Here is a 25,403-nt window from a genome sequence, read left to right as displayed (position 1 = left end):
GGATAAAGTTGGCAATAAAAATGTTAATCACAGGTTTTAATTATAATCTTGGCAGGACTGCTTAGTCTTAAGTTTTTTTATATCTTTTTTCTGTCAAGCAAAAGTTTTTGATAAGGCTACCGCTAACATCTTTGCTAGCTGGCTAGCTTTTTGCATCTGGTGGGTAAATATACTGCTCAAAAAAATAAAGGGAACATTTAAGTGTTCACTTAAGTGTTTAAGTGTTCCCTTTATTTTTTTGAGCACTGTATATTGAGTAAATATATTGCCTAATGTGTCTTTAAAAATCTTGTCTTAATTAGATCTAAATGCTTTAATCAAGGAGACCAATACCAAACATACATTTGGATTAAATCATTTAAAACTAAACATACTTATAGCCTGTAATTACCATAAACATTATTGGCAACAATTCGGGTGAAAATGAAAACTTCACATGCATTAAAAAAAAAAGTTTTAATCAAATGTTCACCATTACAAAAAAATAAATTTTCATGACTCCAAAAAGACATTTTTCCTATTCTTAGCTCCATTTCTTATAGTGGTTGTGACATGTGCTTTTTCCTCAAGATTGTTGCCACCCATAATTCTGTCCTGCTGAGGTGGTTTGTTGACAAAGACGGATCTAATCATCAGGAATGTGGTAAAACAGAAAAAGGCTCAAGTTGCGTCAATCCCCTAATAAATACACCCCTGTAAAAAAAAAAAAAAAAAGTAAAAGTGCACTCTGAGGATCGCATACATCAAAGTCCAGGTATGCAAACAAGCCATTTTCCTAAACTTTAAATTGGAAAATTGTAGCTTAGCTGCATGTGTGGAAGTAAAAGCACAGGACCAATGGAGACTCACCAGCAGGACTCGACTCTATGGAGCCTTTCATTACAGCCAAATGATTCTATATATACAGAAGCAACATGGACGTCAGCACCTGCACGGAGCCCGAGTGTGTGTTGCAGGGAAAAACAAACGCATTTGGTGTCAATGTTGCAGTTTGTTCTGAATGACACACGATTTCACAACACTTGTATAAACAGTTTGGGGTTCGGGGAGGAAATATCTTCATTCAGTGGTTGTTTCTTACTTCACCAGTCCAATTTTCTTTGCTTCAGTTTCATAAATGAGCAACCGCCACATTTTCACAATGAAGACTTCAGCCTCTTCATCAAGCACCTGAGCAGGAGAGGAAAAAACATTGGTTTTAATGGTAAACTTTGATTAAATGTATCAACGTGAACAGAATATTGCTCACCATGGCAACATCATCCAAGATACTTTGGGGCATACTGTGAGCCATCACCTGAGAGCAGACAAATATCAGTACATAAACATTTCCAGCACCAGACTCTGTAGTTAAAAACAATACAAATAAACTAAAGAAAACTTGTAAGTAACCAATTATGATATTCATTGTAATGGAATTCTACAGCAGGACAAGGTAAACTAAAATATTGTATTTTGAAAGGTTTCTCTTTCACCCTATACAGTTGACTGGTCTGAGAAAGTTACAAAAAATATCTAAAAAATCTTCTCCACAGGTTTTCTAGGATTTGGCAAATAGAAATAATTTTGGTGATTCTAATTAACCTAAAACAAGAGATGTTTGGTCTTATTTAACTTCAGATTGTGATGGAAAAAAGTAATTTTTATTCATTTAAATACCTGATTTCAACTACAAATAACTCTTTCCAAATGTTACATTACACTTTCCAAACATTGAAAAGTAGTATTTTCGTATCACTTCACTTTTTCTCAAAAATCAGAAACATTTTCTTTCTATTTATTTTTTTTACATTTTTACCTTTGAGCACACAAAGTCCACTAATGTGGGCTCTTCCTCGCCGATGTACTCAATGATTTTTTTATTGATCCAGGGTCTAACACGTCGCTCCATTAACGTCTGCGAAACGAGACCACAACACAGCAACTGGATTAAGATGTGAACACACCATGTCATTTACCAAAGTAAAGCAAAAGGTCATCAGAAGAAAAGAAAATGTGAAGAAAAGCTTTGTTACCGTGTCAACCATGGACCAGTCCAGAGGGTAGGAGAACAGTTCTGGTTTGGCTGTCGGTATCTTCTCTATCAGACTCTTGATGTGCTTGCGTTTCTCCTCGGTGTTGGCTCCTTTTATGCTGGACAGTCCGGCGCCGTCGACGCCCAGGCTCTTGTCGTCGTCGTAATCCAGGGGCACCAGCTTCCGCTTGCGTGGCTGTTCATCTGCCTCCTCATCGTCGAACTTGTTGAAGACGCTGTCCACTGGAAGCTTCTTCCTCTTGACGGCATTATGCTGGCTCGGGCTCCCAGTAGCACCTGTTGTGGACACAAGTTAATCACTGAGTCCCTCCAGCTGAAAACATCTGGTTCTGCTTACTGCGGGACAATCTGGAAATCTGTCACCATCTCATTTTTTTGCATTTTTTTTTCTGTATATAGGTTTATCTCAGCAAATCATCTATATGAACTTGAAATGTAAATTATTGATCGAGTTAAAGTTGATTGATCTTATCAATTGGCTAACAACTGATAAGCAGCCATTTTCTTAAAACTTGAGTTTTTAAGCATCTCACTCTGTTTTGACCGTTTTTCTATCTCGTTCTAGAATGGCCCCGCCATATTTGTTTCTGTATCAACTGGCTCCACTTAAGGATGACCAGCCACACCCTCTTCTGGATGGAGGCCAAACAACAATGCATTAAGCGTTTTGAATTAATTTTAATCTTATAAACCATTAATTGACGACTGCACGTCGATTAACTGTTGTTACAATAAGGTCATTAGTTTCCATTCATCAGTCAAGAATTATTCACTCTAAAGCAAAAGAAACATCTTTTCCACTCACCCAGTTTTAGGCTGAGGCCGATCTTGGGCCGGTTCTCGTCCTGCGGCAGAGCGTCTGGCGGTGAGTTTTCGTGCGGGATGATGATGCCACACGGCGACTCCTCTCCGGGGGTGTTGGGAGACACATTGCCGCTCGCCGACGATACCGAAGGAGCGGCTGTGATGGGCCGCATCATGGGCTTCAGCTGTGGTTTTGCTTCAACGCTGTCTTCATCATTGTCATAATCTTCCTCCTCGCCTTCCTCTACCTCCTGGTCGGAGTGATGAGGATGAGCATGAAGATGAGGATGAGGCCGTGCGCTGGGTTTGGCCTTTTCCGGCTCTTGTCTACGTTCCCTGTGGTCTCTGGACCCTCTGTGGCGTTCACGCTGCTCCTCGGGTTCGGGCTCTTGGATGATGGGGGGCTGCCTCAGACGCTCTTCCTCCTCTTCTTCCATCTACACCAATCAGAAGCAGGTAAGAGGAAAGCAGCATCCAATGGCAGAACAAACAAGGAAAGCTGAATATGAAAGCTAATGTGCAGAGAGAGACTCTCGAGGAGAAAGTGACCTTCAACAACAGACAGCATGCCTCCTCACCACCGCTCCACAGAAACACAGTGAACCTGAGTTAAAGAGACAACGATACCCTGCGCAGCTCTGCGTCCGGGTCTGGATGTCCCTCGTCCAACAGCCTCTGTCTGATCTCCTCCAGCTCCTCCTTCTCCCTCTTCCTGTCACGCTCGTCCGCCTCCATCTCCTTCTCTCTGTCTCTGAGACGCTTCTGCAGCGCACTCCCCCTAGTGGTCGCAGTGAAAAACAGCAGCTCTCAGAACAATGACCACAGCTGCAGTACTGCATGATCGGTTGAGGTAGATCTGGGTCACACATACTCAGACTTTCTACATGTTTTTGTTCCCTCATTTTAATGGACATGAAAAGAGAGAGAGAGAGACATTTCTGGCAAATGGGCCTTAAATTTGATACCACATTTCACAGAGAGAAGAGAAGGAATGAGAAAAGGAAGAATATCCAAGGATGAAAGTGAGGAAGGAATGACAAGGAAAGTCAGAACAGAAAGAAAAACAACACACAAAGTGAATAAGGACAAGAAATGACAAGGAATTGAAGAAGCAAGGACAGAATCACACCAAGAACAAGAAAATGTGGAACAAGGACGAAACTGATGAAAGAAAGACAAAAAGAAAAGGTAGATAAAAGGAAAGAGGAGATAAGCAATGAATGAAAGAAACAGGAAATGACAATGAAGGACAGATGATGGAAAAATAAGAAAAACAAGGACTGCTGAAGGGAGAAAAAGACTTGAACTGAAGAAAGTACAAGTGAGAACAAACAGAGGATGCTGAGCATAGATGTATTTCATGTCTTTCCCCCCCCATACTTATCCAAACCAGAGTTAGGAAATGGGAGCCGTGCAGAATTATTAGATGACAAGCTAAAGGTTCATCTATATTTGTTACCCGTTGGAAGTTTTCAGGTCATTAACGTTAATATTTGTGCAATCATTTCTGTATAATCTCTCCTATGTTCAGACATCTGATGTTCTCGCTCACCTGTAGTATTTGGGGTCGTCTCTGTCATCATCGTAGTCTTCAAGAAACTCCTTCAGTCGTTTGCCTTCTTTTACCTAATTAAAAAAAAGCAGAAACTATGATTTATGTACACTTAATACTTCTTGTAACAAGAGATGCATTTTTAAAGTTAATGAATACTTTGTAGGATAATCAAGTGCTAATTGACTTTGCAAGTGAAAAAAGTGAGAATTTTAATCCTGAAAAATTAATTCAGAGCCGGAGAGTTCTGCACATGTTCACCCTGCTCTCACCATTTCTCGTCTGCGCTCATCTTCTCTTTCCGACTCCTTGGCATAATCCCGAGCCTTTTTCCGCTCCCTCAGCTCCCAGTTTTTCAGACGCTACAACAAACAATTAGGGTTAAATACAGACACAAGAAATTTGATATTTTAGAAAAAACATTTAAATTTTACTGGGGGAAAAATCTTTTTTGTAGTGGTCCTTTTGCGGGTCACTAGATTTTGATGTAATTACAGTCAGAAAAGGAAATTCTAACTTAACAGATCGAACACCTTTTGATATACAACCTTTAATCATGATTTGTTTTTTTTTACAAAACTGTTTTACCTCCTGATATGCTGCCTCCTTATCCCTGAGTTTTCGTTCCAGCTTCCTACGTTCGTAAGCGTCCTCTTCATCTTCTTGGTCACGCTTCTTGTCCCTCTCCCGTTCTCTTTCTCTCTCCCTCTCTCTGTCTCGGCTCAATTCCCTGTAAAAAAAAAAAAAAAAGTTTTGATACATTAGATTTTAATATCCCCTTAGATGAACATGTGTAATAAACAAGTTAAAAAAAGTTAAAATCTTCAGAAAGTGAATTGTCTGCACTGACTTAATGATTTACTTGATAAGTTTCTTTGTTCATCACCTCTGGAAAAAACTGTACAAAATGTGTTGTATAAATAGAAACTGATAAAAGCCATTAAATCCTGTGATAGGCAGGTTTAAATGGCAACACTTTGAAATGGCACATAACACATTTACACAAATAATTAGACTTTTAGATGCAGACTACAAATCAGACTATTTAAAATAAGAATCTCAACGTATTCAAGGTTCATACTGAACGTTTTACTTCACAAAAATGTCCTTGACTGTAACAGGTGCGCATCTATCTACGTCACCTTGATCGGCTGCGCTCGGCACTCCGGTCACGGCTGCGGTCTCTGTCCCAGTCTCGCTCTCGTTCTATCTCCCTGTTCCTGCGGTCACGCTCTTTGTCGCGGTCTCTCTCCCTCTCCTGTTCCCGTTCCTTCTTCCTTTCCCTCTCGCGCTCCTTCTCTCTTTCGCGATCCCGCCGCTCTCTTTCCCGCTCTCGCTCTTTTTCTCGCTCCCTCCTTTCGCGCTCGAACTCCAGCCGTTCCTTCTCCCGCTTGTCTTTCTCCTCTTCGAGTTTCTGCAGAGCAAAACACACACAGGCTCAGGATTTGCCACTTGACATCCAGGAGGAATCTGCAGTAAGCTCTCATATGTACACAGATCAAGTGGTTTCCAGAGTTTGAGAGGTTTCCAAGGAACATGCCCTAATAACTATGAAGCCACAATCCTATCCGATGGCACAGAAGACTCCCACTCACAGAGAGACTTCCTGTATCTAAAGCAACATGGTGTGCTCTGTTGCTTCAAAAGGTGAAGGATAAAACTAGATTTTACCAAGAATGTAACTGGAAACCACTCAAATAGCAGGATCTGTGGAACACATTTGACTTTTGGCATTCGTAACAAAATGCAGCAAATGAAAAATACTTTTTCTTCCTTAAGATCCCTTCTTTCAGGAATAAAAGGAAAACAACAAAAAAAAAAACAAGAAACAGGCATCAGTCTTTGGTTGAACTAGTTGTTTGTGACTTACAGGTGTTGAACTACGGACTCAGGCCTTCGCTGCCCCTACAAGCCTTTTAAGTTAGGCCTGGGAGGAAAGCAGGTCACACGGTATATAAGGAAAAAACATTATGGGATTTTTGTCTTGCTTAAGCATCAACATAATCATCAACAATAGCCTTTCATTTAGTGGCTAACACCGCATTTGGAGTAACTCTACATCAACAAATGAACATTAGTTACATTTCTGCACAGATATATGAAATTGTAGAAGCAGTCTTACCCCTGCAGAAGTCTTCAGCTGCTCTTCTTGACTAGTCACACACACACACACACACACACCAACCATACAATTTAGCTGAATTACACACAAGGCTTTGAATGCACTTCAGAAAAAAACATTTATCTTTCTTTGTGCTGTTATAAAAAGGAAACTGACAAACTGCAGCAAACAGACCAACAGAAAGCCTTGGGTGTAACACAAGTTGAAAAAGAAAACGTGACAAAGTTGTGACCTTAACCTCCAAAGGTGTTGTTTTTAGAGTACATTACTTTACTATCCTGACATTAATTTGCATCTTTCATTGACTTGTCCTGTGCTCTACTCTCCATCCAGACATGAGATTGGTCTATTCTCTATACAAAATTTGTTACCAAAGAACCATGACTTTCTGGATGTCTCTGTCCAGTTTCGCTGCTTCCCAAAACACCCCTACCTACAGCAATACAGTCATGTCTCCAAAATCCTTAAAAAAAAAGGCATAAAGTCCTAAATGATTCTTGCATTCCTGCCAGATACCAGCAAAAGAAAAGTCATGACTAAAGATGCACAGAGAAATTGGCTGGTTACTCTAAACTTACTCATAAGATGATGGGCTACATAAAATTTCAACTCGTCATCTTTATTCAGAAACATTAGTTAAAACTTGAGCTGCAGAGCTGTGTAATGTTGACTGCTCACCATCTATGTCTCATATGCACATTATTTTGCCTCCAATCTTACAAGAAATGACTAAAAACTTAAAACACCAGAAATTGTGAGCATTTTCCTAAAAATAATATTGAGCAAGACAAAGTTATTGTAGCCATTTTTAGTTGGGTTTTATTTATAGATACCTCTGAGGCAAAACCTGGAAGACTTTGCAGATTTTAAGTGATGCAGAGAAGCAGCTCTGAAACCTGTTACATTTTACAATAAGCATTGTTGTGAAGACTGTTCAATTTATCCAGTAGTTGGAGGGAGAAAGGTATTTTTATGCCATTTGTAAAAGTACAAATAACATAAAAGTTATTTGTGTTATTTCAATTTAAAGGTAAATTGAAATAGTAAACTAAAGGAAAAAAGAATCTGTGAACCAAAATCAGCCACAGAAACCAAATCTGGTCAGTGCATCTCCAGTCACAAATAGTTAACTGAGCAAAAACATTTGCCATCTGGCCTGTTTTCACCAAACTAGAACTACTACTAACTATTCCAAATGCAACATCGCTCATCTAACTAAATACTGACCAAAGAGGTAAAATAATATTTAAAAGAATATATTTTTTTTAAAAATTCAAGAATAGAAAAACTTATTGCATTGTTGAGTTTTTTTGCATTTCTTTTTTAACTAATGACACTAACTGTTATTGCTCATTAGGGACACAAAGGCTCAACGATGCCATGTTCCATAATAAAAGCCTGTTTTTCTTACTTACCTCTGTAAGAAGTACACTGATGTCCAGGTCTTTTGTTTTTGTTTTATTACATAAACATTATAGTTGAAAAAAATATTCTTTAAGTTCTATCGATGAAATCATGCTATAATTAAAGAGCTTTTATTTTTCATTTATATGAAGAACCATGTGCTTCTTTTAACCCTTTGCTCATAAATCTAACATTTATTTGATATAAGGAAATAAATGAGTAGGTACTTATATGATGAGTAGGTGAGAGAAAGGAGAGATTTCCTGACACACTCACTCACTCACTTACTCTCACACACATAGAGCACGTACCTCGTCAATCTTCAGATCATCATACTGCTGTGGAGAGGGCGCCCCCACCTCACACGAGCATAATAAAGGTTACAGCAAAAGTCACTGCAGTGGTTACTGAGTCCTTGTGCTTCAACATGAACACCATTAAGACAGACCATCATTTATGGAGAACTTGCACAGGTTCACTGACTCTGGACATTTCCAGGGACCTGCCAATGCATTCATGATTGCGTAGCCAATATGTCATCCGTATTACTGTGTATGATATGATAGACTGAATTCAACCATTTTAGCCCTGGTGGCAAAGGAAGTGTGCAGTTGCCCCGATGCAAGTCCTCAAGAGGGGGACGCCCAGTATATGTATAAAAGAAAAGAAGGCTGATACTTACATCCTATCCTGGCAACTTTTTCCAAAGCTCTGAGATTCATCTTGCTTTAGTCACCATATGATCACTATCATAATGGTGGGGTTTAATGAATAGATTAGCTTTAATGTAACTTTACATTGTCTCCATGCATTTTTGTGTGATGAATGAAGAAATGGATCTAGAAAAGGTCACACCTAAGAATTTCACTAAGGATTTTTTTGCTACTCTAAATGTGCAGTAATGCATATGGTGTAAATATTTGGTGGAGCCAATTTGTGGATGCGGGTTACAGACATCAGTTCTAATTAAAATATGCCAACTCTAGAAGTGAACTACGTGAGAAACTGTTGTCCAAAACCTGTAATGTCAATTGCAAAATAAATTAAGTCACTTTACCTTGTGAGTGTCGCGAAATTTACTAATCTCTCTGGAAATCAGGTCCCGCTTGTCCTCCTCGATGTCGATGGTGTTAATGTCGTCCTATCGGAAGGGGAGGAAAAAAACAAAGTCTCAATTCCTAAACTGATTCCATAATTAATTTCAAAAACTATGCCAAACAGAACAGAGTTTGGGTTTACCTCTTCTTTCTTTTCCTTTTTTCTCTTTCGCCTCTGAGCGTCGTCATCCTGCGAAGGCGCGTTGAGCTCTGCGGCGTATTCCCGCATCAATCCATCGATGGCATCTTTGACCATCTGATCTCTTTTCTTTGTCTCCTCATCAAGAACCTCCACATCGTCACCTCCTCCTTCTTCTTCCTTCTTATTTTGCTGAAACACAAAATCATTCAAGCTTTATTATCGAGGCCCCCTCCAATTAAGACACTACAATAACGGACTATTTTATTTTGAGTGTGTATGCATGCATTTAAAAGTTAAATATGAAGCCATGTACATGATACATTCTTGGAGTAAAGAATGGCTCTTTACTAACATAATAACATGTTATTATTATTAACATGTCAAAACTAATTCACACCCCATTTGCTGTCTTCTTCTTGGCTTTCCACTCATCCAGCTGAGCTTTAGTCTTTGCGTCCACCTTCACCAGCAGGTTTTTGTCTCCAATCTGCAGGTCATGAAGCAGCCGCAGAGCTCGCAAGGTGGACTCCGGCTCTTTGTATTCACAAAAACCAAACGCTGCAACAGATAAGTTAATGAAACGAGACGTGAAAGCCTGAACAGACACAGAGGTTTAGGGGTTGAAAGCAAAATCCTAACAGAGAAACGAGCAACACCAAAGGCAGGTTAGCAGTACTGTCGTAAAAATGTGTTCAAACAAAGACATTCTTTAAAGAAAGCCATTAACTACGGATTTTAATGTTAATTGTACTGGACCTAAACTGGCTGCAGCAAATTTTTTACTAATTTACCGTTTCTGGTGTAAAACTCCTTTGGGAACCTGAGCAGGTTTTGAGACAACCAGGTGTCCAGGAATACATGTCGTAAACTACAACAAGCAACAGTTCCAACAGATCTTTGCCAGATTTCTTATTTATCTAGAATCAAATTTCTAGAATATCTTTTGGGCATTTGAGTACTAAATGTCTTGTGATGCCAAAAGGAGAATTGGAATTTGGACTTAGAGAACATATGTATCTTACACTTTCAGAATGCGTGTACGATAAAATAAGGCTGAACTACTCAACAACAAAAAAATTACTTCTCCAAGACATAATGATGCTTGAATTCTTGAATTACCTTGAAGTTTTCCAGAAGCTCCTTGAACTCGTTTCCAGCTCAAAACAATACCACATTTCTGCAAAAGTGGGGCAAAAGGAAAAATCCGTATCACAAAATAAGAAATATTGTACATCTATAAATACTACAATTTATCGGAAAGATTAAATAAAAAGCTGAGCTCATCTTAAATGTTTCATTTCTTTTCATCGTCTTACCGCCAGCAACTGTCTGATCAGCATGTCTGAAGCTTTCTCCGATATGTTCCCTACAAACACTGTGGTCGTGGGCCCGCTGCTCTCCTCGTCCTTGGCTCGCATCGCAGAAAGGTCTTTCTTTGGAACAGGAGGCTTACTGACGACCGGAACAGAAGAAACCATAACTGCAGGGGCCGGGGCCATGATGCCCATGTGAACTGGGATCATTGGAGTTCCTAAAATAGGTAGAGGAAATGCATAAATAAAGCAGAAACAAAGCTGCAACAACAAAATGCATGTTAAGATAAGCCATGAGAGCATGCAAATCCTACAACACCCACCAGGATGCAAGTTTTTTTGCTATCAGGAAGGGCAGTAAAACTATTCATTCCGTGATAAACTCTGTTTAAACAAAAAGAAATCTACATCATTACATTTGGAATCTCAGTCTTATGACTACACACAAAATGCTGTTTTTTAATTGCTTTTTTAAAACTGTTTTATTTCTTAAATTATTGTGTGTGTGTGTGTGTGTGTGTGTGTGTGTGTGTGTGTGTGTGTGTGTGTGTGTGTGTGTGTGTTCGCAGCATTAAAGTAATGAAAACTGGAAAAACATTTATTGACCTCGTAGGATTCCTTTAAAGCACAGGTGTCAAATTCCAGTCCTCAAGGGCCGGTGTTCTGCAGTGTTTAGATGTGCCACAGGTACAAAACACTGGAATGAAATGGCTTAATTAGCTTAATTACCTTAGATCAGTTCTCCAGAGTCTTGCTAATGACCTAATTATTCTATTCAGGTGTGGTGCAGCAGAGGCACATCTAAAAGTTGCAGGACAGCGGCCCTTGAGGACTGGAGTTTGATACCCCTGCTTTAAAAGTAAGTAAAATTTTAAATTAGTTGGAGTGGAGAGCCCCATAGTTATCCTAACATGTAAAAATTATATTCTTATTGTTTAGTTGATAACCTTTCCAATAAATAGAAAAAAATTAATTGGCTGCTGATCATTTTGTTCCTTCGCAACAACTTTGTAGTTTGTGACATTTGAAGATTTGAAGTAATTTGCTCTAGTCTACTGTAAGGAAATGAAACTTATGTGACAATTAGTAATACATGAGATTGGTGAAAACGACCAAGAACCGTTTCAAGACGATTTAACTAAATTGTTCCTACGGAAAAATAAATTTAGATACTTAAGTGTAAGCACCCTGCTATAAACTGGAAGTAGAAAGGCACATTGTTGAGTTATAAGTTGGTGAAGGAACAATATTTCATCAGAGGTGACCATTGTGATTCAACTAAGCAAAAATTAAAAATAATTGGCTTAATAAAAATTTGTTTGTACCATATCGATTACTATTTTTTTGCGTTTTCCAGTAGCATCAGTCTATTGTACTCATTTTAAAAGAATTACACAAAAAAACAATATTACATACATAAAAAGTAGCTGATTACCTGAGGGGAAGCCAGCGTATTGATGAGGTATCCCAGGAGGGGGCAACAGCGGCCGGTTTAAATGAGGGGGGAAGGACATTCTGAATGTGGTTATGACCTAATAAGCACAAACACCTTTTAATCATGTTATCAATTGTGACTTTATATATAAATATGTTAATATTGTACAGTAATTGTGTCTACATTAGTTTCTAACGTTTAGGGCACACAAAAAGAAACACTTCCTGCTACATTACCTCAATGTTTAACCAGAAATGGGCAATTAATTTTATTCGACTCATTTGGAAAGTTACTTAAAAATAGGTAAGTTTATCTAGAGGGCATCAACTAATTTAATGCTGTCAAGTCCAAAGCTTCATAAACTGCTAAGTAAATTTGAGCGTGACAACTAAAAACAAGCAGCTAAGTTGGCTAAAGCTAGCACTGAAGCACGTTCCTACACCCGGCACAACTAAATAATGCTAACCTGACATTAGCCTCAGTCGCAATACTGGCTTTTAATCAGCTAAAAATACGTTTTAAAAAACTCAAATGTAAATGTATACATACCACAAAACCAAGTGGCGCACAGTAAGATAAAATCCACTATACGCCAACGTTTAGGACGTTAGATTAGCACTGCTGCTAGCCGCGGCCTTCAAATAACACTTTCGCGCAAGCGTTCTGCGCACCGAGGTAAGTGCGTTTGTTTTGTGTATCAGGACGTGGCTGTTCAGGCGGAGGGTATTCCACATCCCATCGTGGTGAGCAACATTTTGTTTCCAGTTTGGTAAAGTCATCAAAAGGTCACCCACACATTTGATTAAATTATATTTTTTTTAGCAAACAGTTTTACAAGAAGAGCTTACCAAATTACACGAATTCACTGCGGAAGACACTTACAAGCAGCGGCCCCAACCCTTCTTGACCCTCAGCACGCAACGTGTAAAAATGTCAAAAATCTCAAAATAATAGAATCCCAGGTTCATTTAAAGTCAGTAAAATTAATTCAAATACAATCCAAACCATCAGACTCTGATCCAATACCTTCCAAATAATTTCATATAATAATAAAATGCTGTTAAATAAAGGACTGGTTAAGTAATTTATCAGAGGCAACTAATTTGGCAACGAAGCATTTGTTTACGTTCCAAATAAAAAAAATCTTTGCAGCACATGCTATATCTTGAGATATCAAACAGAATGTGTGTGAACTGTCGCTTATGATAATCATACATTCATCTAAGATCATGGTGGGAAAATGTCACATTTTCTATTTCCATTCTTTCTGCTCAAGCGTTGACCTTACTGACTTAGCGAATAAAAAGCATTTTTTATCTTCAAACTTAATCTTTAGAAATCTAAATTAATTGGTAAACGATCTGGTTTTTATTGATCTATCTTGTTTTATTTTCACGTTCAGAGTCAGAACTTTCAAATATACTAGTTTTTTGCCCCTTATTAATAAACGGGAAATCTTTTATTCCAGATGTCGGTAATAACATATTCACTTTATTTCCAGACAAAACATAGCACTTATTTAAAAATAAGAAACGGTATAAATCATCAAGTGAAGAGACCACATATCTAGCACTAACAATAATAATAATTACTTATTATTATTGTTAGTGCTAGATATGTGGTATAATAATAATAATAATAATAATAATAATAATAATAAATTTCTATTACTCATTTCCGTTTCCCCTTCGCAACTTCGTGACGTCACGCACGGGCGGGTTTTTGATGGAAAGCGCTAGAACAAACGAAGCACACCCTCCGTGTTTCGAAATATCCATCCATCACATTAAAAAGATCTGTGTTCTTTGTCAAATTACACAGTAAGCAATGGCGTTCTCTGAATTTCGACTTTGTGACCTCTTTTGTCATATGCAGATTGCTTTGTAGCTCTATTTTAAGACATAATCTTTAATGTCCAGAAATGTCGTCTCTTTTAATAATGTTTAGCTGTTCCTCAAACTGCCACATGATGGAGACAATTGCACGCCGAGATCAGAAGATTTAATTTACTGAATTATTAAAGCACACTTTGTTTATTAGAACGTTTGGTTGTTAATGAGTGTGTTTTTATTGTTGTTGTTGTTCGCACTTTAGCAGTATAATTTCATTACAGCTAACTGAACTCACTGTAAATTATATAGTTAATAAATTATTAATAATGTAAATTTCATCATTTTAAAATCCCAATTTATCTCACTTTAAGTATAAAGTTCGTTTAATTCCATTTCCAGCTGCATTTACATTTGCCTTTACTTGAAAGTCTGGCTGCAGTGAAAGAGGTGCCGCGGATGGATACACTGAACCCACGTGTATAAAGACTCCCTGTGCTGTAACATAAAGTTCCTTTCCTTTTTCTCCCATCAGTGAGCGCAGGGGACTACGCTTTTGTTGCATTTTATTCAAGAAAAGTCAACTAAATTAACAAGGTACGCACACCAGTGTTTCCGACTTTTAACGCAGACAATATATATGTAAATATTTTTTAAACTAGTTTCGTAGTTCTGTAGTAATACATCGCCGATTAAGAGTTCATGAGTCATGTCAACCGTTAAACGCAGTTTTTCGTCGGAAGCCGTTATAACCCTTCGTATGAGCCAATTGTATACCCATGGAGTTGATGATCGATGTTCGCTTAAACTCGTATTTGTCCTGTAAACATGTAGTCTGGTGAGCGGTGATGCTGGGCAACGTGAATGCGGCACTGCTGCACTGTGATGTCAGGCAGGTGGGGTGGCGGTTACGTCTCTGAATCAGTGGGCTTGCAGTTGCACTATTAACGGTCACAATGTGTGGATGTGGTCACAAAAATGGGAGGGGGGGGAGATTCTTCGTAAAATTTATTATTACGAAAATTTCAGTTGTTACGAAGCGCACGTAAATTTCACTTACGTAATCGAAGAATACGTTTTGAACACCGACCGTGATTCAAGCTTAAACTACACTGCAGTTTTCTTAAATTTAAAATTATTCTAATAGCTAGTGGACAAATGAGGCGACTGAAGACTGGAAACTTGTCGAACGTTGAGAGTACCAACGGTTTTTTGAAACGGCCGTTTATCAAACTGTCGATTGTTAAGCCAACCGTTGGGATTTGGGAGCTCTTGCTGTCCGAGTTGATGGGTCCCGATTTTAGTCTTTATGTTTATGGAGTTGCGTTGGCTTGTTTCAGGCAGTCCCGACTCCGTTTCTACAGTAAAGTGGAATAACTTTGCCGTTTTTGCCGCTCCTAAGCACGTGTTTTCGGTTTCATTGTCTAGGCACTGACGCCATGTTTGTTAATGGACACTTCCGCTAATGTGTAGTAAAAATGCTGGAAACGGTCCCAACTTGATAAAGTTGGGACGGTTATAAAAAAACACATTATAATCCGCGGTCGGCTTTACTTATCTTTTCTTTCAAGAAATTGATGTGCCATGTTATTAAGGATGAAAGACCACGTTGTTTTAGCTTTAAAGTTTTAAATTGAATAAATTCAATATGGTATGATTTGGGAGGAATCATGTGGTTATCCATCCTTACTGTTAAACGTTCTTAAACCATTAGGTATTCCAAATGTTTACCCCTTTTAAAATATACACCTTTTTATATAAATTCGGTCTTGTGGAATACATTTAGCTTTTTTGTTTTTCTTCCAAGATCATTTTTGATCTGATTTTGAAAGGGTTGTAGACTGTAAGCACATAATCGGTGAATTTAAGCTGTTCTACATCAAAGAATTTCAAAGGTGGAAATTTAATGACTTTCTTAGGAGCATTGTCTTCTGAACCACCTAAAAGTAGTCGATCTTGTTTTTCTACTACACAAAAATTTAGTTTGGTAGAATTACTCGTTGCCTCAGCATAACTGTGTGGCGGCATCGAAGAGCAACAAAGGGCTTAAAGTTTGATTCAAATTTGCATTTTACTTTGTGTATCTGAGGCCCTGAACACAACTTGGTCTATGACTCCCAAAAATCTGTTTTTCAATTTGAATATTCCAATATGAAGTCTTGTTTTTAAATTAACTGTTGGACATTTCTCTTTTTGCTTCATCATAACTTACTGTTGACAGTTTGCTCCATCCTCACTGTACTCAGGTCCTGTTCTAGATACCTGTATCTTGCAGTCATTAATGATGTAAACTTGACAGCTTTTTTTTTTTTTTTTCTCCAAGAATTTTAAAACCCAACTCAGATACTTCTGGTACATCACCAGTAACCTTCACTAAATCAGAGTCTATTTGCAATTATTTTAATTTCTCACTTCTCAATCTTCTGTGCAGATGCCTGAAGAAATGCACCAAGAGGAGGAGGTTGAGACCTTTGCCTTCCAGGCAGAGATCGCTCAGCTGATGTCCCTGATCATCAACACCTTCTATTCCAACAAAGAGATCTTCCTCAGGGAGTTGATCTCTAACTCATCTGATGTAAGTGAGCAAGGTCTTCTGTTCTCACTGTACAACCTTGAGTGAGAGTACCAGCTTTTTAGGTCAGTGAATGTGCAGCATACACACCTTGCATAACAAATCTGACTTTCTGCATCCTCAGGCTCTGGACAAAATCCGCTATGAAAGCTTGACCGACCCGACAAAGCTGGACAGTGGCAAGGATCTGAAAATCGACATCATCCCAAACAAAGCAGATCGAACCCTGACCCTGATCGACACTGGAATTGGTATGACCAAGGCCGACCTCATTAACAACCTGGGAACAATCGCAAAGTCGGGAACAAAGGCCTTCATGGAGGCCCTGCAGGTACTCAAACAAAGCTTAGCTGTTAAATTTTATTAAAAACCTGATTGGTGTAAATTGTATAACTAATTCTGAATTTATTTATTTTCTCCCTAGGCTGGTGCTGACATCTCCATGATCGGACAGTTTGGTGTGGGTTTCTACTCTGCCTATCTTGTTGCTGAGAAAGTGGTCGTCATTACAAAGCACAATGATGATGAGCAGTATGCCTGGGAGTCGTCTGCTGGAGGCTCCTTCACAGTCAAGGTTGACAATGGTGTGTCCTGAATAAAGTTTTGTAGCCTTAAAATCTGCAGATGCTTTTTTGTCTCCCCCTCTTAATAAATATGTGCTTCCAGGTGAGCCCATTGGCCGTGGAACAAAGATCATCCTGTACCTAAAGGAGGACCAGACCGAGTACATCGAAGAAAAGAGGGTCAAGGAGATTGTCAAGAAGCACTCTCAGTTCATCGGCTACCCCATCACTCTGTTTGTAAGCGCTGAAAGTGCTCCCCTCTGATTGGTGGAAACTGTTAATTGGCAAACTTTTTAAACTGACTTTGCGTTTTGCAGGTGGAGAAGGAACGTGACAAGGAGATCAGCGACGACGAGGCAGAGGAGGAAAAAGCCGAGAAGGAGGAGAAGGAAGAAGGCGAGGACAAGCCCAAGATCGAGGACGTAGGGTCAGATGATGAAGAGGATTCCAAAGACAAGGACAAGAAGAAGAAAAAGAAGATCAAGGAGAAGTACATAGATCAGGAGGAGCTGAACAAGACCAAGCCCATCTGGACCAGAAACCCCGACGACATCACCAATGAGGAATATGGCGAGTTCTACAAGAGTCTGACCAACGACTGGGAGGATCACCTGGCCGTCAAGGTATGTAGAACCTCTTGAAGATGGCAGACGCTGAATCGGAGATTAAATTGGAGTGAAAATAAAATTTGACACTCTTACAGCACTTCTCAGTGGAAGGCCAGCTGGAGTTCCGGGCCCTGCTCTTCATTCCCCGCCGTGCACCTTTTGACCTCTTTGAGAACAAGAAAAAGAAAAATAACATCAAGCTGTATGTGAGGAGAGTCTTCATCATGGACAACTGCGAGGAGCTCATCCCAGAGTACCTGAGTAAGTTATAGGTCTTCTTTACTCTGGAATAGTCCTGGCTGTAAACCAAAGCAGTGACGACATTAAAGGACAAAATGATAGAGCTATTACTTTTGTCTCATCAGACTTCGTCCGTGGTGTGGTGGACTCTGAGGACCTGCCCCTAAACATCTCCAGAGAAATGCTGCAGCAGAGCAAAATCCTGAAGGTCATCCGCAAGAACATTGTGAAGAAATGTCTGGAGCTGTTCGCAGAACTGGCAGAGGACAAAGACAACTACAAGAAGTTCTACGAGGGCTTCTCCAAGAACATCAAGGTACCCAACACTGCAACAAAAATGACTTATAGACTTTGCAAACAATACTTGGTATTTCATGTTTAGATAGTCGAGGGAGCTAATTTAAAAAAAAAAAAAAATTCCACACCTTTGTGTAGCTGGGAATCCACGAAGACTCCCAGAACCGCAAGAAGCTTTCAGAGCTGCTGCGCTACCACAGCTCCCAGTCTGGAGATGAGATGACTTCCTTGACAGAGTACCTCACCCGCATGAAGGAGAACCAAAAGTCAATCTACTACATCACAGGTAAACTTCAGTCATGAACAAAGTCTTTGATGCTTAGGCTTTATTTTTAAAATGTCTAGGCTGATTATGTCTGCATTCCGTCTTCCAGGCGAGAGCAAAGATCAGGTGGCAAACTCTGCTTTCGTTGAGCGCGTCCGCAAGCGTGGCTTCGAGGTGCTGTACATGACCGAGCCCATCGACGAGTACTGCGTGCAGCAGCTGAAGGAGTTTGACGGAAAGACTTTGGTCTCAGTTACCAAAGAGGGTTTGGAGCTGCCGGAGGATGAGGAGGAGAAGAAAAAGATGGAGGAGGACAAGGCCAAATATGAGAACTTGTGCAAGCTCATGAAGGAGATCCTGGACAAGAAAGTGGAGAAGGTTTGGCGACTTGAAGGCTTGACTAGACTGAATGTGTTGGGATTGTTTAACTTCATCCTCTAACGCTCCATCCCGCCTTCTTTAGGTCACCGTGTCCAACAGGTTGGTGTCGTCCCCCTGCTGCATCGTCACAAGCACCTACGGCTGGACGGCAAACATGGAGAGGATCATGAAGGCCCAGGCGCTCAGGGACAACTCCACCATGGGCTACATGATGGCCAAGAAGCACCTGGAGATCAACCCAGACCACCCAATCATGGAGACCCTGAGGCAGAAGGCTGAGGCTGACAAGAACGACAAAGCTGTCAAAGATCTTGTTGTTCTGCTGTTTGAAACGGCCCTGCTGTCCTCTGGATTCTCTCTGGATGATCCACAGACCCACTCCAACAGAATCTACAGAATGATCAAACTTGGCCTGGGTAAGGGCACAGTAAAATAAATGTATCTAGCTTCATTGATCTCTCGTACTTCAAAGATGATTCAACAACTGCTTGTCTTCTAGGTATCGACGATGAGGATATTCCCACAGAGGAGGCCACCTCCACATCTGTCCCAGAAGAGATGCCGCCTCTAGAAGGAGACGACGATGCTTCACGCATGGAAGAAGTTGATTAAGCCGACCCTTCACTCAGATTCCAAACACTTTAGCCCCACTTTTGCCGTTGTTCATCCTTTTAAAGTGCAGTAACTGCAAATTATTAAACATTCCTGTAGTGTAGGTCCGGTGTTACTGGAGCCAAACACTGCAAGACCTTTAAAGAGAAGCAGTTTTCATTTTTGCTGTGAAAGTTTAAGGTGATCTTTGTTTTTGTTTTTTTAAAGTAATGTTCCAACTTAAATGTTAATGGTAAATGTTCTAATGTAGGACTGTTGCATTCCATGATCAAAGTCCAGAGTCTCTTGGGAAGGGGTAATGTTATGTGCAATGCTGCATGGAGAGAAGACTGTATGATTCCTTTGCCCGACTGCAGGTTCAACTGTATTCCAAGTCTTGTTTTTTTGCAAAAAAAAAATAAAGATGTAATACCTTACATTGTATCTCTTCCTTCATTGGTAAGGTGTATAGCGTCATGCACTTACTTTGAAACTATGTTCATATTCAGTTATAGTGACTGTTAACCCCACATTTCTCCACTAGGGGGAGATGCAGCTCTAGGATGTACATCTCTTAGCTGGTCCCACCCCTTCAGCTGTTTACAAAAGCTGTTTCCATGGAAACTTGCACATCTAAGAACAAACTGCTCAACTATTGAGTGCAGATTTAATACAGAAATTGAAGTGGCTTGTTTTTTTTCCGCTTAAGTGTTTCTGCCTCAAGTCCAACAAATGTTTGACGTATATCAACTTGCTGAAAAGTGTGATATCCTTTCCTCAGTTCTCCTTAGTGGTTCTTTGAACTGAATAGGGGAAAGGTCACTGACCAAAATTCCCCACAAGATTATCTGCTAAAAATCCTTCCAGTATTGTGTACTGGGTGGAAGTTATTCCCTGTTAACTTTACACAAATTTGAGAATGGCAAACCCACATTCTAACCTGGTGTTTGCTATGGTTTCTGAACTGCTTTGGGACCTGAATGACATGTAATTGGAACCATAAATTATACTTGCACATAAAATCTAAGATAAAAAGACCAGTTTGACCTCGATCACAGTTATGCAGCAGGACAACCCCAACTGTATTTTTCTTTTTTTGTAGAAGAAAAGTCATTAAAATCTGCTTTGTAACTGAAAGGAAGTTAAAGGGTGTGAATGCTTTCTGGTAGCAAACGTAATACTAGCAAATTTGTAAATAAATAATTGCACTGGTTACCTTATTTTCACGCCTTGGTACTCGTATAACGTGGCACCATTTCTATTGACCTTATAATGGGGGATCAGTTATGATTTTAGAGAAATCTGAAAAAGCAAAAGCATAAAAAGGTACACCAAGAGCACAGATATCTTGAAAGTATGAGCCATAAGCTATGCTGTTGAGGGGGAAATGTATCACTTACAGGTTTCCTGGAAGTCATGTGCTTACAAATGTATGAGGGGGTGGCACCGGCAGCTTTTCTGCTATTGTCAGTAAAACTGACATGTGGGTGTCTCTCCCTCCTCAACACCGATGCTCACATGTGCCACAGTCAAAGTAGCTGCGGGGAACTTCATCTGTGTCATTTAGAAAAAAAGAAAGGACTATTTTTACACTTCTTCAAGCTAAGATTTTTGCTGCATGTGACTGACAATTAAATTTCACAGCTATTGTTTTAAAAGACTAACGGGGAAATATGTTGGAGCCTATAAAAAAACGTTAATGTGCAGCTGCAGTGACGCAAAAAGAAAACTCTCTAATCCTCTTGAGTTTAATTTGACCTCAGGAAAATTAGATCTCCTCTGTGAAGCCTTCAGAGGTTCGTCGTAGAACAAACAGCATCACGGAGACGGAGAAACAGAGAAGACAGCTCATGGATAAAGTTAAGGAAAAGTTAAAAACAGGGTTAAAATACACAATAATATTCAAAGTTTGCACTTTATAGAGTTTTAGATTAAATCAATCAGAATGGCCCAGTCAATGTCCAGATCTCAATCCTACTGAGAATTAGCAGCGATGCTTATAATTTTCCTCAACCTGTTTCAAGTCGGAGCTGGTTTTCAAATAACTGAAAAATATTTCAGTGTCTAGATGTGCACAGCCCTGAAAAGACGTGCAGAGGTAACTGCAGCAAAAATGTTACACAGTATTGATTCACAGCAACTGAATACAAATGTAGGCAACACTTTAGAGGTTACCAAAAACAAATAGTTGTTCTTTTAAAAAGTTCATAATAGTCCATGATTTTCTTCCATTTTACAGTTGCACATTATTTTGTTTTGTTCTTTTCTATCAGTTAAATTCCCATTTAAAAAGTTCCTGGGTATAGTATTAACACCAGAGGTGGTTAGCAACTACATTTACTTTGTAATTAGTTACATTTACCTGAGCAAGTACTTTTACTAGTAGTTTTACTGCACCTTACTTTTTACTATTACTTTAGTAATATTATTATGAAGTATCATTATGCCTATTTGAGTATAATTTCTGGATACTCTACCCACTGTGAGTAACTTCACTGAATGAAGAACAAACATGCTTTGACCAAAAATTTTATTAGTATTAATTAATCAAAACAGAATTTGTGCATCAATTTATATTTGTAGTTTGTCTGGTGACATTATGAAATATTAAATCTGATTTTACATTTTCTTTTATTTCGGTAAAAGTAAAAAAGCTCCTGCCAGGGTCCACCCTGGGGAGAGACCCACTTTATATAAAATGCCTCTCAATTTCTCTAAAGATTTTTCACAATGTCCTTCAGGTGACTATTGAGGAATGTCCCCACAATTTATCCGAATGGGTTCTATTTCCAGATATCTAATTAAAGAAATTCCCAAAAGCTTCCAGGTTAGCTGGAAGTCCTAGGGTTTTACAAATTAGGCATTTGGGAACCTTTACAGTACTTTCTGTGAAGCTTTCCCAACACTGCACGTAACAAACAACTTTACAGAAAGTTCTTTGAAGACTGCTAAATCTAAGATCTGAGAGAGGAAACATGTATGTATCATTACCTGAATGTTTTCTTTTACAGGAAATGAGCTTTAAAGTAACCTACTTTTTTTTTAAAAAAACAACAGGCGACTTACTGGATGACATATAAGCAACACTCATTTAAACCTGTGCTTTGAACTTTAACAGGTTTAAAATCAATACAAACTGATGACACACAGTGAGGGTTTTGTTGGTATCTGTCCGTATATGTGGTCTCAACATTTACGGAAAAAAAACCCCCAAAAAAAACCACCAGATCAGTGGAGAATTTCTCAAATCATTGCATCTCATGTTATCGGTTTTTGTTTGGTGACAAATAGGAAGAAATCTTTTTGTTCTTGGCAGTGGGTCAAGATTGAAAACGATGAATCACGTAACATGAAAGGGACGTTTTATCAAATCTCTCGAGTGCTACTGGAAACAATCCCAGTGAAAGTCATCACGAGTCAGCGTGTACTTCCATTTTCATTCAGTTCAAAGGTGAAATGCTCAGACCTGATTTTTTAGATTTTCCTCCCTCCTTTCAAAACGAAAGACTTCCTGTGGAAATATTCGAGTCTCTTGTGTAAATCTGTTCTCAACCACAAATGCAAATTGAAATGTTTCAGAGTGGGGGGTCCTGGTGTGTCAGTGGGCTTTGAGGTATGAATGCATCTTGTGACCTTTGCAGCTCTGTGTGTCTGGCAATGCAGCTAAATCACCTTTAAATGTGGCAACCATCAAACTAAATGCCTCTCTTGGCGAGTCTTTCAGTCTCTATGATTAATTCCTGACATATTTTGCTTAGCGCATCTGTGTGCCTTTGGCATATGTCATGGTGCCATCGATTACTAGTTACCTCTGTTTCACAATCAACAATAACAGACGACCGCAGAGACTTACAGTCATGAGCAGAGTTACAAATACAGTCTCAAGAAGATAAGGTGAAATTTGACATTATATCCGGCATGCCAGCGTGCTATCGGGTTTCAGTGACATTTAAAAGGCTCAATGTGAGCGTAAACACAGAACTACTACTCATGATCTGAAACATTTCTGCTACGTCAGGGGGTGGTGGGTTTGACTGAACCTCGTAAACACTCGACAGGAACAGCGTTGACGCCCACATCAAGAAGAAAGGAAGCTAGATGAGATGATAAAAAAAAAGGCCTGCAGAAGAGAATTCGAGCCCTGTATCATGAGGTATAAAATGCAAACACCCACAGTAACCTTTACGATGAGCTAAAAGGGAGTGAAAAATCACATGTGGTCTGTCACTCAGTGTTTATTCTCCACTCTTACTCTACAGCATTGTGTGGCGGTGTTGGAAATGCTGTGGTTCAACTGCTGCTAAAAGAACCAGTGTGTAGGAATTTTTTAGCATTCACGACCAATAACACTTCCACTTTCCATGTGGGGAGAAAAGTTACACATGTGGAAGTGAGAAAATCACTGTGCAATATCAAAAATGGAAAGTAGCACCATTATGATTGGGGTAACACACCTGCTAGCACTGGTGTGAAATATTCAAAAATGGCTGGTTCAAAGACTTTACCCGACAACAACGAAACTACAGTGGATATGAAAACTCTACACACCCTTGTTGAAATGCCAGGTATTTGCAAAGCAGAAAACATGAAACCAGAAAAGAGTAGTTCAAAATGTTTCCCACATATAATGTGGCACACATGTACAATTCAACAGAAAAATAAAGAAGTCTGACAAAACGTAAAAACTAATCATTTGACTCATTTGTTTATTTAATTCCATGCTATTTTCTCAGTTGCTCATTTTAGGTTTTGCAGTTGTTTACAAATGATGGAAATAATCCTGATGTGAAAAACTGAGATTTGCATTCTCATAAACATTTTTCATGAATGATAGAAGTTCAATAACAGAGAGTCCTGATAACTGTAAAGTGAACTAATGGCAAAGATGAACATTGTCTAGCAAGCTGGTGAAAAAAACTTTACGTTCTTACCAATTATAGAAAAACTAGCTAGCAATGGTATGCTAGCAGTTAGCTAGCGCTAGCGGCAACCGCCTCGAGTCGCAGAATGCAGAGGTCAGCTTGTGACTCAAACTTTCATGTAATAAAAAAAGTCCAGCGAGAAAAAAGAAGACTACATAGAAGATTAAATAGCCCTGCCAGAAAAAAATTAAGAAGTACAATTAACTTAACAAAAGCTAACTTATTTTTAAATTAATTGAAAACAGTTTAAGACCTGAATTGTATTAATGTAAGACTTTTTAAGGATGTGCGGACACCCTGGAGCAAATCATGTCTGATTTAAGAAGTAATTAATTGTAAATATGTACAATTCACAGTAATTTATCTTAGTTGTTGTCTTGAAGCATATTAAATATATTATAAATTAAAAACACAGTATATCATAGAAAAAGAAAAAATGTTAAATGTACACATCTATTGTGTCACAGTATTTTGTTTAAGACTAAAGTTTTAACCCTTGAGTGACGTTCTGTACATATCTAGCCATTGTGCACAGTTCTTGTTTGTTGATAATTTTTTTAAACTGTGCATTGACAGCTCAGCCATTAAAAAACAAGGCCAGCTTGATTCCTTTCCACACATTCAGTGAGCAAGAAGAATTTCGACAAAACTGGAAACTTGTCCAACTGGTTTAAAAATCCCTAGATGCACATAACTCAAACTATGCGAATGTACATTTTTTTGTTTAGCACTCAAATTGGATTTCTTTTCATGTAGCAGATGACTAAGATCAATTCCTGATTAATTTAGGTTGCTCTTTGTGACGGTGGCCTTACAAAAGCCTTAGAGGACAGATTTCTTGAAATCGTGAAATACAGTCAAACCACAACAGTCTTTTTATTGCTCCTAAAGCAGATAAAATATTTTAAAATGCACAGAAATAGCCTTTAAAGCCGCACCCGTCTGAAACAAAACGTTCACTACCATATACAGCAGTGGAAAATTACAGATTTCATCTGTTTTGACTTTTGTTTGTATAACTGAAATGTTTTAGAGAATCAAACACATTTTAAAATCAGAAGACAAGCAAGAATGTTCTGAGTACATAAAAAAAAAGTTGTGAAACTATGATTTTGCCATCAAAGAGAAAGAAAATGTATCCAAACCAACTTCTCCATATGTGAAAACTATTAACCAGTCTTGTTAAATCATGAATTAACTTGTAATTAACCACAATTTTGGACTGGTTTCA

At 38.9% G+C, this 25,403-nt stretch overlaps 2 protein-coding genes across 2 annotated transcripts; one reads left to right on the top strand and one right to left on the bottom strand.

Moving 5' to 3' along the window:
* Positions 1-443: 443 nt before the first annotated feature.
* Positions 444-12,564, bottom strand: rbm25b (RNA binding motif protein 25b). The gene is made up of 17 exons (XM_008397487.2): positions 12,454-12,564; positions 11,905-12,001; positions 10,473-10,687; positions 10,276-10,333; positions 9,554-9,714; positions 9,157-9,345; positions 8,975-9,058; positions 5,534-5,805; positions 4,980-5,121; positions 4,664-4,753; positions 4,392-4,465; positions 3,467-3,617; positions 2,841-3,276; positions 2,016-2,311; positions 1,799-1,897; positions 1,250-1,297; positions 444-1,170 (listed from the first exon to the last, which is right to left on the bottom strand). Exons 2-17 carry the CDS (start codon positions 11,981-11,983, stop codon positions 1,078-1,080), a joined length of 2,487 nt encoding a protein of 828 aa, XP_008395709.1. The 5' UTR covers positions 11,984-12,001; positions 12,454-12,564; the 3' UTR covers positions 444-1,077.
* Positions 12,565-14,219: 1,655 nt separating this feature from the next.
* On the top strand, positions 14,220-19,687 carry hsp90ab1 (heat shock protein 90, alpha (cytosolic), class B member 1). Its single transcript, XM_008397488.2, has 12 exons — positions 14,220-14,330; positions 16,165-16,308; positions 16,430-16,636; positions 16,730-16,889; positions 16,972-17,105; positions 17,186-17,491; positions 17,572-17,737; positions 17,842-18,032; positions 18,152-18,299; positions 18,388-18,656; positions 18,742-19,075; positions 19,159-19,687. The coding sequence occupies exons 2-12, from the start codon at positions 16,165-16,167 to the stop codon at positions 19,269-19,271; spliced, it is 2,172 nt and encodes a 723-aa protein (XP_008395710.2). The 5' UTR covers positions 14,220-14,330; the 3' UTR covers positions 19,272-19,687.
* Positions 19,688-25,403: the final 5,716 nt, after the last annotated feature.

The sequence above is a fragment of the Poecilia reticulata genome, linkage group LG21 (assembly GCF_000633615.1).
Source record: "Poecilia reticulata strain Guanapo linkage group LG21, Guppy_female_1.0+MT, whole genome shotgun sequence".
In the NCBI taxonomy this organism is placed as follows: Eukaryota; Metazoa; Chordata; class Actinopteri; order Cyprinodontiformes; family Poeciliidae; genus Poecilia; species Poecilia reticulata.
The sequence above is the reverse complement of the archived record's forward strand: the minus strand, read 5'-3'. Positions and strand labels throughout refer to the sequence as shown.

Coding starts and splice junctions, on each gene's coding strand:
- rbm25b (XM_008397487.2), bottom strand. CDS start 11,983: ATGTCCTTCCCCCCTCATTTAAACCGGCCGCTGTTGCCCCCTCCTGGG. Junction 9,715..10,275: donor AGCTTCTGGAAAACTTCAAG/GTAATTCAAGAA, acceptor TATCTGTTGCAG/CGTTTGGTTTTTGTGAATAC. Junction 4,754..4,979: donor AGGAGGCAGCATATCAGGAG/GTAAAACAGTTT, acceptor TGTTTGTTGTAG/CGTCTGAAAAACTGGGAGCT.
- hsp90ab1 (XM_008397488.2), top strand. CDS start 16,165: ATGCCTGAAGAAATGCACCAAGAGGAGGAGGTTGAGACCTTTGCCTTC. Junction 16,890..16,971: donor CACAGTCAAGGTTGACAATG/GTGTGTCCTGAA, acceptor ATGTGCTTCCAG/GTGAGCCCATTGGCCGTGGA. Junction 17,492..17,571: donor AGGATCACCTGGCCGTCAAG/GTATGTAGAACC, acceptor ACACTCTTACAG/CACTTCTCAGTGGAAGGCCA.